Here is a 15,448-nt window from a genome sequence, read left to right as displayed (position 1 = left end):
CAGCCACAGGACCCCTCCAAATGCCTTTGCAACACTTGGTCTTCTCATCAGGTAACATGGTGAATTTGTATGTATCTCTAACAAGCTTTGTAGACTTGTCATATGGACTGTCCCTATTTTGAGAAGTTACTTCAGGTGTTGCAAAGTTTTTCTGTTGCTAATACTCCTGTGAATAGTCTTTTCCCCACACAACTACCACTACCATTAAGATGTTTCACTTGCAACTGGTGGTATTCATAATCTTGAAATATTGGCTGATATCTAGCCATTTTGCCCAACTCTTTTACTAATTCTACAAGTTTATAGCTCAAATTTGTTTATGTTCTCTGTATACAAATTATGTCACCAATAAATAATAATATAATCTCCACCTTTTTGTTTCATGTCTTAATGTAACTAGAACTTAAATAACTGAAGCCCTAAAAGTGATTTATGAAAATGTCTCTAGTGTTTCATCATTAAATGATGTTGGTTTTGAATCAGAGATGAGATTTTTATTAATAGAAGGGAGCATTTCTCTCTCCATTAAATTCTTTTTAAATCTGGAAACAATCTTTAATATTATCAAATGCCATTTTGCTGTGCCTACCGCAATAATTATATGCAGGTGCTTATTTATAAAAAAAATTTATGAATTGATTTCATATTATCAAATGATCCTTCTTTTCCTAGATGAACACCAATTCCCTTTGCCCTGGGGACTTGGGTTCTTGGCTCTTCTCCTCTCTACTTACCTCATCATCCCCTGGTGAACACCTGTTTTTAAGGGTGGGATGAAGATGATAAATCAGAGAAGGTTTGATAAGAGATGTAAAAAACTAGCATAGGATAACTTCTGTGAAGGCAAAAAGGAAGGAGTTTCAAGGAAAAGGTATTCCAATGTTACACAATGTAAAGAGGTAAAGACAGGGAAAATGGTTTCTAGATTTGAAAATGGGAACATCTTTGGTAACCTCAGAGAGAAGTTCACTAAAGTGATGTGGGAAAAAGATTACGTGGGTTTACAATGTAAATATATGCTAAGAAAATCAGAGTAAGGGAGTATAGACTATTTTTTCAAGGCATTTTGTTGAAAACTGAAAAGAAAGACAGTAGACTAGAAGATGCTTACAGGAAGCTCTTTTTAGAATATGGGAAACGTAAGCATATTTGTAGGAAGAGATGAAACACGTGACCAGAACACAGAGAAAGAGAGAAATGGATTATGTCAGAGATTAGGGGGATGTTTGAAAGGCAAGATTCCAAAGGAAATTGTGGCTGACAGTCTTGGTAAGGAGGGGCACTTCTTCAACTGCCAGCAGAGGGAAAGAAGACAAAGGATATGGCTTGAGGAAAGCATAAAAATTTGAATAGAATATGAATGGCTGAGAGGCATGTGAATCTTCAATGGAGGTGAAAATCTGAGACTATTTAACCCAATCATGTCTAAAAATGCCAGCTATTCTTTCATTTCTGGCCTGCAAATGGAACAGTCCTGGCTTCAAGATTTAACCCTTGGCCTACTTTATTGCTGCTGATTATTCAGAGGCCAGTTCTTGCCCTCCATTAATCTGTGAGCGGGGGATAAACTGGGTTGTATTTCTAGGACCAGACACACATCAGATATTTGATATCAGAAACTATCTTCCAAAGCACCACAGATGTTCTGTTTTTTTATGTTGGTGGTTGTTTTTTTCATTTTTGGTATATGTTACTCTAATCTAATTAATGGAATACGCTTAAAAGTAGCTATACTCATGATAAAAATCCGAAAATGTATGCCTGCCTGAACGATCTTCAGGTGAGGATTCATTTCTGTGATTAGGTCAAAAACTTTATACGCAGCCTTACATGACAATATGCCAGACTAAGAAACAGACTTTTAAGAAAAGGAATATAAAATTTCTCATGTCTAAAGGTACCCTTTCCAGATAAGACATGTAGTTGCCATTCTGCAAATGTTTATTAAATAGTCACTATTTAAAAATTAAATTCATTTTCTGGGGTACATAGAGACAAAAAAGATTAGACTTACAGGCCAGAAATTCTGGGAACTAAGATATGACTATGTCAAGCAAGTTATTATTGAAAAATTCACTTACCCAGGACAAAGAAATGATGTTAATAAAACGTTTGTTTTCCACTTCTCACCTCCAAAGGCTGTAGAACAAAACAAAAGTGGCATTGACATAAAGACTTTTCTTCAAAGCAAACCAAATATCCATACCTCAGGTCTGGTATCGGACAAATTAACAGACAGCACTGGGGGCCTATTCGTAGAAAATGACACTAGCAAATGTCCTAATACTCCCTAATCAAATGATCCAAATCAGAGATGCACATCACAGGACTGCCCTGGATAAGTCCCGCTCTAAAGATTGTTTCAGCATAAAATAAATCTAGTGTCAAAGGAAAGTCATCCAAACCAGTTTTCCTTTTCTAATCTTTTTTTTTTACTTCAAAACAAAACAAACCCTTAAATTCTAACCCAGTTTTAATTAATGGGACTAGATGGAAAAAGGGTGCACTACAGATTCTCGTTTATCTTGAGGTCAGTTTCAGAATTTGTTATAAAACTAGGAACCCTCAAGCCTGACATGCAACACACTTCAATGTCCATAGTAGGTCTGAGTCTCCAGGATGCCTCCAGCACTGTAGTTTCAGGTAGGCCGTGGGTGGCGGTGGGGAGATCAGTGTGTAGGATCAGGTGACCAAGAAGAGTAGAAGGGTTACGGCCACTTGACAGAACAAATTTACTTACAAACTTTTTACTCTCCTTTGCCCCTCTCTATTTTTTTTTCCCCACTTAAAAAAAAAACAATTAAAAACTTAAGTCTCGGGCTTCCCCGGTGGCGCAGTGGGGACGCGGCAGGTCCCCCCTGCCGATGCGGGGGACGCGGGTTCGTGCCCCGGTCCGGGAGGATCCCACATGCCGCGGAGCGGCTGGGCCCTTGAGTCATGGCCGCTGAGCCTGCGCGTCTGGAGCCTGTGCTCCGCAACGGGAGAGGCCACAACAGTGAGAGGCCCGCATACCGCAAAACAAAAACAAAACTTAAGTTTCTAGAGTAAAAAAAAAAAGAAAATACACCTCTGCTCCTAGTTTAAAAGTTGGAGATAAAACTGGCTGAGATCTGAAAACCGCTTTGATTTTTAAAAAAAGTTTTAACAATTCATAAGCAATTTTAAGTACCTCTTGCCCTAAAAGAAAACAACAAATTATATATATATGATTTGAATTCATAGCATTACTGATAGGCTATTGTGAAATTATGAATTTTGGGTTTAATACAACTCTACTCAAAATCCTCATATATTTTTTGAAACATTAAAAATGCTTCTATAAAATGAAGTATTTTTTGACTAGGGCCACATGACAGTGTGTCTCAGAATGTTCTGCCTGATTAATATGCTACTTAATCTGCAGCTAGGAGAAATGAAGGACGGAGAGAAGATGAAGGGGAGGTGTGTCTGTCGGGCAGTGAGTACGGATCAGAACTCAACTAGAGGGAACGGCATGTACGAAGGCAGGTGCACAGGCTGACTGAGGAACTCAAAGAAACCCAGTGCACAGAAACAGTGAGAAAGGGGGAGCAGGCAGGGGTCCAACCGTACCTCATATGTGTTAAAATACATCTGACCACCCTAATCCTATGTCTGTTAGAAAAGAATGAAAGAATAAAAGAACTCTGACAAAATTCACAGAAATTAAACACACTCACACACACATACATGAATATAGAACTTCACATACTCTATGCATCTAGCAAAGTCTAATATTTCTATTTGGGGTTGAGTCTAGCCAACCACACATTAAGGCACCTATGTAATTCTACTGTGTTTTAGGGTTATTCCCTAAACCTTATTCCTATCAGAAGGCCTTGGGCAACCCTAGCCCTGCGTCAGCATCTCCCTGGCATTTAAATTCACAGATTACCTATGGGACCGTCTCAACGTGACTACAGGATTCCTAAGCAGGGCAAACTCTGGCATTTACTGACCCCAGCAAAGTTGCTTTCTAAGTCATCTAATCATATCCCCATCCTTACTCTGTGGCTCTGATCCTTTTTTTCACTGAACTTTATTTTACTTCTGGAAAGCAAGAATACAAGAGAATGCAACAAATCATGCTACAAAAGTAACTTACTTCAGGGCTCTTTAAAACTGTGAGATCTTAATTTACTCTAAGTACAGTTCACTTTTATAAATATTAAATTGATGTAAGTACGACCTCTCTCATATAAGGTATTCCTGTATATACTACTTGTTTTTTAAAAATTTATTTATTTTATTTATTTATTTTTGGCTGCACTGGGTCTTCATTGCTGTGCGCGGGCTTCCTCTACTTGCGGTGAGCGGGCTTCTCTCTGCAGTGGCTTCTCTTGTTGCAGAGCACGGGCTCCAGGCGCGCAGGGTCAGTAGTTGTGGCGCACGGGCTTAGCCGCTCCGTGGCATGTGGGATCTTCTCGGACCAGGGCTCGAACCTGTATCCCCTGCACTGGCAGGCGGATTCTTAACCACTGCACCACCAGGGAAGCCCTGTACTACTTGTTTTAATGAATAAATCAGTGATACTCGTATAGTTTTTCCTTTATTAGTCTAAATATGTTTCTATGAATGTAGCAAATCTAAGTTGTTCAGCCAAACCTGTGATGTCAAAACTTAAGGAGGAGAGACAGGATGATGGATAAGCAGCACCCAAATCTGTCTAACCCACTGTTTAAGCATGTCTGAACGAGCAAATCTCCGGACAGTCATCCACTTCACAAGCTTCATTAAATAAGGATACACACCTCTAACACGTATTGTTTAAAGAGCATCAACCGCCAGACACAAAGGCTCAGACAACTAAGGCAGCAGGTTAGACTCCTGATCTGAACGCCCAGCGGGGTGGCTTTTACTTACACTTATAGAATCTGGCAGCGACATAGCCTGCAGGAGTGCCCAGCAGCACCCATAAGACCACAGCACAAGTCATCAGTGCTCCTCTGTTGGCAGGTGACAAAAATCCCAGGCAAGCAAAAACTAAAAAATAAAGTTATGAATTTTATTATGGTTTCCTTTGAAGTGCCAGAAGACCCCTCTCATTTTTTAAACAATGAACTAAATACAACTTCATGAAAATACGCTCTCTTACCAGGCAACCACACTGAAACTTAGTAATATTTAAGGCGCTGTATCTATAGGATCACACATAAAGCAAGCTCCAATGTGGAAGCCTCCTGTCAGGGTCTGTAAGTCCCCACCTTTCCTGTTATCAGCAGAGGCTCACCGGATGCTCATGAGTGCTTTCAGCTCTTCTGAGATTCAAGCACAGCTTTCAAAATTAACATCAATAAAAAATATTCCCACTATAAAATATTCTCACTTTTTGTTCCTTTTAAAAACAATATTGAGTCCTCTGGGGTGAAAAAAACCTTATAACATTAAAACATAAAGAGATAAAAAAGAATCTAATAAAGAACAAAACAGGGGAAAAAAGATTTCATAGTACTATTTGTTTTGTGAACACAAGTTACTGAAGGGCTTGGTCAATGACTTGGGAAATTCTGGTTCCTACCCTTATTCAGCTAGTTCGTTTTATTTGTTCTTCCCTATATAACCCTCCCAACTAATAAGAAAGGAAGTACTATCTTATATTTATAGCAATTCCTAGCTTTAAACTGCAAGTCAGAAGTTATGGTTTTCTCAGAAAGAAATCCAAGAACAGATGCAGGTGGCTTTCTAATCCCAGGAGCACCAAAGTTTCCAGTGTTTCCCCTGGGTGCACACAGCCAAGCACACACCATTGCACACCCTCTGATCAGCACCAACTGAAGAGGAGAAACTCACAATCGATGACAGGAAACCAGACAGGGTAACTTTAGACGGTCTACTGGAATTTCAGCTAAGGTGCACCCCCCACCCCCAGTTCCTCCCAGGCCTGAGAAATGGATTGTTCTGAAGCAAAACAGTCCATATTCGAGCAGTAAAGGGAAACAATCCCTATCACTTTCTAACCTAGGCTCTCTGAAATGTTCCTTCCTTACAAGTTCACTTTCTAGCTGACCCAAACAAAGACTGGAGAGGGGCAGAAGGCAGCTCTCAATAAAATTTTGAAGCAGAATTTCACCCTCAAGCATCCATTCTGCTCTAACGCCACCTCAGCGCTCTGGGGATTCTGTGCAATCGCCTGTGTCCAAACCTCCTTCATGACTCATTTTCCCAACGTACCCTCTTCAGTGTAATATACTGACAAATGCTAGCCTCACCCATCACACCGGCATCTCCTTATCTAAGTTGTTAGTAGATAAACATGTTCTAGTTAGTCTTCAAACTGAGCTGAAAGGTGCAAATCAGTAAACCCCAAACTTATTCAGGTGCCATACATCTGGCATTGATAATTCTCTTCCCAAACATTTATGTGGTTAATTGCATCATAAAAACTTAGAACAATTTTACTAGTAGAAAATGATTATAGTATTAGGTATTTAATATGCAACCAAACATAAGGACAAATGTTTGCTAAAAAAATTATTGAAAGGTCAGTGGTTTCTGAATTCTTCTAGTAACATTCATGTGTTACTGTTCATCAGTAGCACACAACAATAAAGGAAATATGGGGAAACGAATGCATAATTCAGAAAATTCTTTTCATAAACAGTTTTTTCTCTTGTAACTAGGAAAACTGAAAGACCATGGCATTAATATATTTCCAGAGAATAGTCTCAGAGCCACTCCTGCAGCTGATGAATACCTCTAAGGGATTTCTATTTTTAAAAAAAGAGAAGAAAAAGTTTGTCCTAATTGACAAAACCTTAATAAAATTTCTGAAGATTTTCAGGTGGCACAAGGAAGAGAGACTTTTTGTGTAGGAAGATCTTTCCTGAACACTGCTAGAGAAAGAAAGAGGTCTTGCTTCCTAAATCCTGCCAAGATGGAAAGGTCTACAAAGAGCTTCCTGTCCCATCTCCTTCTCCTTTCTCTCTCAGTGGAAGCCAAGAAACCTTACGCTCTGGTGGGACAGGATAGTCAACCTGCGTGACCCTGCTGCCAGGCTGCCCAGACTCAGACCCAGATGGTCTTTGAGGATCTAGTCATCTGCAGCTCCAGTGCTCCCACAACAAAGTCCTGGTCTCTATGCAGCTGTGAGGGAGACATGCAGAGTCAACTTCTGGCACAGCTAACCTTGCCCCAGGTCACTTATGGCCAAAGCACACAGATTCTGAGAACCAAGAGGACTCTCAGAAACAACCTAGCCTGGCTACAACTCAGGAAAACTGGATTTCAAATAATTATTTAGAGAAAGTAATTTCTACTTTGTAATTTTCACTTAACACTTACATAGAGTCACGAAAGTCATAATTAAAATCTGTGTCCCTGATCCCAGGAAGACTGACAGCAGCATTCCTTTTCTTGGAGGACGGAATATATCACCATGAACTAGCTTCCAGCCAAATTCTTCCTGGGCATCCTCCTAAAAAGGGAATAAAATCGTTTACGTGCCATGTGGTATCACCAAGAAAACTAGACAGTTTGTTCACTGTTGAATATGCGGATATGGAAATCTAAAAAAAAATCTTACAAATGTTAATATTTATTTCAGTTTTGAAGTATAAAGCCTGACTCATGGAGCTTTATATAGCTTTCTTGAATTATTTTGAAAGGAATGTTGTGTGTTAAGGTCTATAAATATAGTTACTGAGAAACTTTAAAAAGTAATACAAAGATAATGTGATACCTAGTTCTAGTCTAATAAGTCAAGCTTTATGATCCAATTTGATGGCGATTTTAAGTCATACTCTATAGTCTTCTTAACCTACACTTACTAATCCCCAAAACAAGCAAATGGTATTAGGTCTCATAGCTACTTTGCTTGTATAGTAGGCTTGGCTGTGAAAATATTAATAAGCTTGTGTCACCAGCCCAAACTGCTCCCCTATCTCCAGACACACATACACACCTGCCTAATCAACAGCTCCACTGGGTTGTTTAATGGACACCTTGAACAGAATTATCCACAGTGGAACTGATTCTCCCTGCCTCTACCTGCTCTACCTGCACTCTCCCTCAGTAGATAAAAGCTCTATCCTTCCAGCTGCTCAATCCCCAAAACCTTAGAGTCATCTTTGATGCCTCCTTTTACTTTTTTCACACTTCACATACAATCCTTTAACAATTCTTACAGTTCTAGCTCTAAAATATATCCACAGGATCCACCACTAGCCCCTGGTTCAAACCATCCCTTCTCACCTGGCTCTCACGGAATTCATTAAACTAGTCTCTGTTTCTGCCCTTGCCTCCATTCAGTTGATTCTCAATACAGAACCAGAAAGATCCTTTTAACTAATCAGGTGGTTCAGATCAGAAACGTGGGGTCATTCACTGGCTTCTCTCCCTCTTCCACCCTCTCCACAGTCAACTGGTCGATCAGCATTCCATCCCACCGCCTGAACACCCTCTGTATCTATCTGCCCACTTCCCTACTTCTTCCCTGCCACCATCCCCTATCTCTGGGAACTCTCTAACAGTCTCTTGACTGGTCTCTGTGCCTCCAATATTGCCCGGCTCCAAACGATTCTCCACATAATGTTCAAAGTGACTTTCCTGAAACATGAATCTGGCCACGTCACTGCTGTTTAATATTCTTCAACAGCTTCTCAATGACCTTCAGAATGCACATCTTAGAAGTCCTTCAAAATTTGGTCCCTGGTATTTTTTCAGCCTCCTCACTTAACATTTCATCCAGGGTACATCTGTATCCCTCCCCCAAATTCCCACTCAAATTTCTATCTTTGCGAGCAGTAGACAAGATTTAAAAACTAACATTCTAGTATTTTATAGTTTCACATTTTCATTTAGATCATTAATCATTTCAATATAAGCAATAAAGTTGGAATCTACCTTATTTTTTTTCTAGATGGCCACCCCCCCTTATCCAAAACTATTCATCAAATCTATTTTTTCTTTGTTGATACACTTTTGTTAACCTCCAAATTTAGACTCATTATTATTATATATAGAAAATATTTACTTAGAATTTCTTCACCAATCCTCCTAAATCTCTCTTTAGGATTGTTATTTATTTATTTTCTACTAAAGTATTTCTATAGTAATTCCTTCAGGTCTGACAGACTGATTCACTGCTCAAGTATTTCTACAGACATTCCTTCAAGTGAAGGTGTGTTTGTGGTCAACTGGTTTTGTTAGTCTGAAAAAGGTATTTCACCTTCATTTTTGAAAGACAGCATCTCTGAGTACATGATTCTATGTAAATAGTTAATCTCTCTCACTACCAATTTAAAAATATTATGTTTTGAGCTTCCATGGCCAATTTAATTGTTTTTCCTTTGCAGATGTTCACTCTTTTTCCCCTCTGGCTGATTCTAAGATCTCTTTTCTATGGTGTTCTGTGGTTTTGGCCAGTTGATCTAGGTGTGGATTTCATTTTATTTATTCCTTGGATATACTGTGTATCCTTTATCTATGGATTCTTATCTTTCATCTGTGCTGGAAAATCGTAGCTGTTACTTTTTCATATATCTTATACTCTGTCATTAATAATCTTAATGTCTGAAATCTTTGGGACCTGGTGTAAATTTGTTGTTTATTGTAAATTTTTGTGAATTTCTGATGAATAGATCATACTTTATTGACCTTAAATGGGGGGAATCTTGCAAATCCAAATTTGAGAGACTTTCCTTCAGAGTATTTCTACTCGATTCTGCTGAGAATCAGAAGGCATTTACTAACCTAGAACCATTTTGCCCCCCTTCAAGAATCCAGGCTTAATACATAGGAGATCAAGGTTCACCATGACCCAAGGATTAATGTCCCAATTGGTTAAAAACTTGATATGAGCACGGGCCCAAAGGAGAACTTCAACTTCTCATGCTTGTACTGCTTCCTGCTGTGGCCTCACTCAATTTGGGGGGATGGGGTGGATCTGGGGGAGTCCTTGGATACCTTTTTTTTCTTTTTTTTTAACCTATCATAAGCCCAGCAATGAATCAAGTCTGGTACATCAAGGGCTAATTTGTTTATTCATTCATTCAACAAATATCTGTTATCACCAACTATATGCTTGGCACTGTTTAAAACACCAGAGGTACTACAGTGAGTATAACAGAAAAATTCCTCTTCTCATGAGTACACCTTCTCATTGGAAAGGCAGACAATAAACGAAATAAGTAAAATATATAGTACTCTAGATGGTGATAAGAAGTATGGATGTGGGGTGTGGGTGGAGAGGATGTAATTTTAATGGGATGGTGAGGAAGGTCTCACCAGGAAGATCATGTCTCAGTGAAGACCAGAAGCACGTGAGGGAGCTCTCTGAGGGATGAACACTTGAGGAAGACAGAAAAGCAACTGTAAAGGCCTGGAAATGGGAACCCGCCTGAGGTGTCTGAGGAACAGCAAGGCAACCAGCATGGCTGGAGCAGAGCTCCAAGAGCTACTGCAGAGCCTTATGGGCCACTGTAAAGACTATGGCTTCACTGAGTGCAGTGGAAGTCACTGGAGGGCTGTCATTGGGAGTGAAATGACCCTGAACAGATACGCTCTGATGGCTATGATAAGAGACTGGCAGGAGGGAAAGAATGGGAGCAAGACTGGAAATAGGGTTTCCTGGCCTGTACCCCAAGGCCACCTCTGTACAAATAAAGAAAAAAATTCCATTAACTCAGCAATTATTTGGAATTGTCAATTATGAACAGAGTATTGTGAAATTATTTTAATCAAATATTTAATAAGGCATACAACCAATAAAATCATGGAAAAGCAACTGTGGAGTTCAAGTGCTAAGAAGCTTCTAAACATTAATATGTTCTTTTTTTCTAATTAGAAAAAGAGAGATGGGGGGAGCTAAGAAGCTGGGGAAGAGAAAACAATGAAAATCTGAGTTTTATGTATTCATTACAAGTAGTGATTCTTGTGGAAATTTTGTTAAAGAGCTGCTAGGAAATTAAAAAGTATAAAATGTAAAACATTATGGAACTTAAAATGCAAATAGATGAAGTTGAGGCATTAATTACTTTGAATCCACCAAAAGGTTGAAATGATAAAAACTCAGTTAAAATTAATTTTTAAAAATTAAACATACACACATACAAAAATTGCTTGGGAGCTATTCTACTCAACTTTGCTGTTTCACAAACGGAATGTCTGCTGGACATAGAGACTCTGACAGAGCTGATGGCACGTAAATGAAAAGAGGGCAGAGCTGGAGCTGTGCACCTGCACCCTTTCTGCAACCTCTACTGATGCAGATGAGGCTGTGAACAGTTCAGCTCTGAGAGCTGCGGTCACTAAATTTCTACAGAAAACCAATCCTTAAGGATCATTTTCTTATTTGAAAATGTGAATTCAGGGTAACTTTTGAGAAGAATGCTTTAAAAGCAGATTCTGTCTAAAGCTATTATTTAAATTTTTTCCAAAGAAAAAATAAAGACTATCCTCGGCAGACCAAAGAACAGTTCAGATGTTTCACTCACTGTAGAATCCATCTGATTATATCTGGCAATATCTTTATGCAGCGTCCGTAGCATAATCATAGCCACCATTCCAGACAAGAAGAGGACAATGACCAAGGAATTCATGATGCTGCAGAAATAAGCATGTTAGGATTAATCTACAGCTTAATCTTTGGAACAGCAAAACTCTTTAAAAACTATTTATTGAGTAACATTAAAACAGCATTAATCAAATTAAAAACTTGACCTAAAATCCAACAAATTCAATGAACTGTGTTCTGCTGCACGGCCTTCTAGTGGATACATAACTGTATGTACTTATCATAATATAATTTTGTGGTCTGTTGAGAACTAGAATTTTTTTTCTCCACGGTCAACATTAATAACTACTGTGCCCAAATTAGGGCAACATAAGCTGCAAGGATCAACAATGGACTGGTCTGTACCCTCAAGAAATCTACTGAAAAACAGTTACTCAGTAAATTAATGAGTATCAAAAAAGATTAGTCAGTAAAGTAGGAAAAGGAGAGCGACGGCACCATGAACAGCTCTCTAGATAAAAGTTCTGAGTCATGCTTAGAGAATAATAATAATAATAAACAGTCGTAACAGCCGCAGTGGCTTGTCTACTGAGCCCTCTTCCGTGCCTGGTAAGGTGCTCAAATGCTCTGTTTCATTACCTCCTTCAATCCTCAGAATAGTCCCATGAGACAGGTTATTTCTAGATAAAGAAATGTACTCTGAGAAACTGGGTGATCTAGCCTGACTCACAACCAGTGACTAAAAGCCAGGACTGAATCCAAGTCTATCTAATTCAAAAGCCCAGCGTTCTGAATAACTGGAGAATCAGAGTGAATGGGATGTTCAAAGGGACAGAGAATAAAATAAGGACAGAGCATAAAGAAGATTAATTCTATACTCTTACCTAAACCACTGAATGTGGGTATGAGGCATAGATTCCAGAATGTAGTCCCATCTAGATGCCCATCTGATATTCTTATCTTCCTAGAGGGATTTAAAAACACACACACTCTTTAAATAAGAATTTGCCAATGAAGCGTATTAGGAATCCAAAAATTTCCATTCACAGCTTAACATTCTAGTCAATAGATACAATTCCTCATTATCATAACTTGGGTTAGTCATGAGACTTATGGACCTAGATTTACTCAAGTCTCAGGAAAATTAGGATAAAATTAAGCAGTAAATAAAATATAAGAGTTCCTAAAAGTATCTACTTACTTGTATTTTTTTTAAAGCCTTACTTTAAATCTTAATTAGCAAAGGCTTATTTTAAATGTCAAGATTTAGAGCTTTAGAGTATTTAATTATTTTCAGAAAATTGAGTGGAATAGCTTATTCTTTATTCTCTTTGATGCTATCTATCTATACCTATGAGACATCTAACCAGACCAGAGTCATAACCTAGGTACCTGAGCATCTGGCAGGTGTCACCCACACTGAGCTCTTAATACCTAGAAAGAAATATGTACAATTTACTGCACCAGGCTTGCAAAATTACACACTATTTAGGTAGGGACAGTAAACGTCACAACTATATTGGATTGCCAAGATAGTTTATTAAAAATAGAGGTGGAATATTGCCCAAGATTCTCATAAAATGAACTTTTACTTTCCTCCTAAGAAAACACTCCCTTGAATTACCTAAGAACCTATATAGATTATCTACCATCAGGAAACTCTCCATTTAAGCTTACACTCAAATTCTGATTTTAAAAATGGTGTTGTTTGCCCAAATGCTTGTTGCATATCTTTGACACTTTCATACCATCCTTCATGCCTCATTTCTACCTTTTGCCTTGTTTGTATCTCCTATGGCTTAACACTTTTAATCAGGCTCAGTTCTCCAATTCCCCATACTTCTTATTTAAACGAAGACTTAGTTTCGAGGGCAATTGTGTTGCCTGGTGCACTGACAAACTATTCCAAAAATTAACTCATTAAAAGCTTATCTATTTGACAAGCTAATCATATTTTTAATTAGTTTAAGTAATATGAATTTAAAATCAATTTCTGAGTTATACTAAAGATAAAAATCACACTCACCTGGAAGCTAACAGAATAAGTATAGGCAATTCTGATCTCCCCAGAAGCCTTGTTACTTATATCCATGGGGGGTCCAGAGCAGTCTGTTTTATCTATATGGGTGTGCTTGAAGCTGTGGGAAGAAACATTTTGGCAAGATGCTGATAAAATAGTTTTTTTAAATGGAGTAAGGTTAGAGATTTTGTACGTATTTCACAATGCTGCTGATAGTCAAAAGTGATTCATATCACACTGAATAGTACAAATATTTACTTCATATAAATAAATGGCTTAGTTATAAGTGTACAAAATTGTTACTCAAAATAAGAACCAAACTTTGGAAAACATTACTTGAAGAGCATTAAATAATCTTTAAAGAAATCAAAACAAACACTGACGGAGTTTAAATTAACTGCCATCCTGTTACGGCATGCATTGCTTTACCACTAGTGGCACAAGAAAATGGCTATATCAGCTGGGTGGGGGAGTGGGGAGTCATGGAAAGAAAAGAATACTCAATCAAAGAAGCATCTCACAAATAACTGAGGAGTACTTTCACACTAAAAAAGCTGACAATTTGAAGAGATGCCCTTTCAATGACTTATCACATACTGGCATCTAACACTGCATGGAGACTTTAGAAATGACACACTAATCAGCTCATTTGGGCCTCTGAAAGCCGCAAATATCTGAGGTAATGCTTTTCCACTGTAGAAGGGAACATGGTCCTAACCACTTATGTTCTCCATTCCAAGCTGACATAGAAAAGCTGTCAAAAACTGACTGAAAAACAAAACAATAAGGCACCCTGGCTACTTACCATGACAGGAAAATAAATATTTGTATGGTTTCTCTGGGAAACCCATAACTCAATAACAAACCATGCTAAAGGAAGTTTTAGTAAAATCAATTAAAACACCAAATTATACGCCAGAATACTGATTAAGGAAAAAGTTAATTGGTCCCAAAATATTTATTCTTTGGGTCTAAATTTCACTTACAGTTATTTATTTTTATCTATTGTATAATTACCTTTTTGGTTCAAGTTTAGCAGCCACTAATCTTGCTCCCATGGATCCAGTTTCAACAACATGGTAGTATATTTTGATATCAACATGGTTAAAGATGTAAAATGTATCTCTTTCATGGAATTCTGACTGTGGAGCAGAACTTAAAGTTAGTGGTAGAAAACTGGCTATAAAAGTGTCGAAATATAAAATTTTAAAATAAGCCAAAACAAGTAAGAAAATTTGAACTTGGACAGAATTTTAATCCTTCCCCATAAAAATGTGTAAGTTTTAACTTTTTTTTTTAAATTGTAGTTGTTTGTTTGTTTTTTTTTTTGCGGTACGCGGGCCTCTCACTGTTGTGGCCTCTCCCGTTGCGGAGCACAGGCTCCGGATGTGCAGGCTAAGCGGCCATGGCTCACGGGCCTAGCAGCTCCGCGGCATGTGGGATCTTCCCGGACCGGCGCACGAACCCGTGTCCCCTGCATCGGCAGGCGGACTCTCAACCACTGCGCCACCAGGGAAGCCCTGAAGTATAGTTTTTAATAGAAGTACAATGCTGTGCTAGTTCCTGGCGTACAGCAAAGTGATTCAGTTATATATATATATGTTCTTTTCCACTGTAGGTTATTACAAGATATTGAATATAGTTCCCTGTGCTATACAGTACAACCTTGTTTATATTTTATTTATAGTAGTTTGTATCAACTAATCCAAAACTCCTAATTTATCCTCCCCCCCCTTCCCCTTTGGTAACCATAAGTTTGTTTTCTATGTCTGTGAATCTGTTTCTATTTTGTAAATAAGTTCATTTGTATCATTTTTTTAGATCCCACATATAAGTGATATCATATATTTGTCTTTCTCTGTCTGATGCACTTCACTTAGTATGATAATCTCTAGGTCCAACCATGTTGCTGCAAGAGGTATTATCTCATTCCTTTCTATGGCTGAGTAATATTCCAT

General features: G+C 38.3%; 1 protein-coding gene across 2 annotated transcripts in view; it reads right to left on the bottom strand.

The window, feature by feature from the left end:
* Positions 1–15,448, bottom strand: part of TM9SF2 (transmembrane 9 superfamily member 2) — a 57,665-nt gene that overhangs the window by 12,788 nt on the left and 29,429 nt on the right. For both annotated transcript variants that reach the window (XM_073795377.1, XM_019920922.3), the window contains exons 6-12: positions 14,508–14,632; positions 13,497–13,608; positions 12,355–12,434; positions 11,451–11,559; positions 7,300–7,432; positions 4,882–5,001; positions 2,082–2,139 (exon numbers count right to left, since the gene is read on the bottom strand). In XM_073795377.1, coding sequence (XP_073651478.1) covers positions 2,082–2,139; positions 4,882–5,001; positions 7,300–7,432; positions 11,451–11,559; positions 12,355–12,434; positions 13,497–13,608; positions 14,508–14,632 — 737 coding nt within the window. The remainder of the gene's footprint in view (positions 1–2,081; positions 2,140–4,881; positions 5,002–7,299; positions 7,433–11,450; positions 11,560–12,354; positions 12,435–13,496; positions 13,609–14,507; positions 14,633–15,448) is intronic.

The sequence above is a fragment of the Tursiops truncatus genome, chromosome 18, assembly GCF_011762595.2.
Source record: "Tursiops truncatus isolate mTurTru1 chromosome 18, mTurTru1.mat.Y, whole genome shotgun sequence".
Classification (NCBI taxonomy): Eukaryota; Metazoa; Chordata; class Mammalia; order Artiodactyla; family Delphinidae; genus Tursiops; species Tursiops truncatus.
Note: the sequence above shows the minus strand (reverse complement) of the source record. Positions and strands in the feature narration are given on the sequence as shown.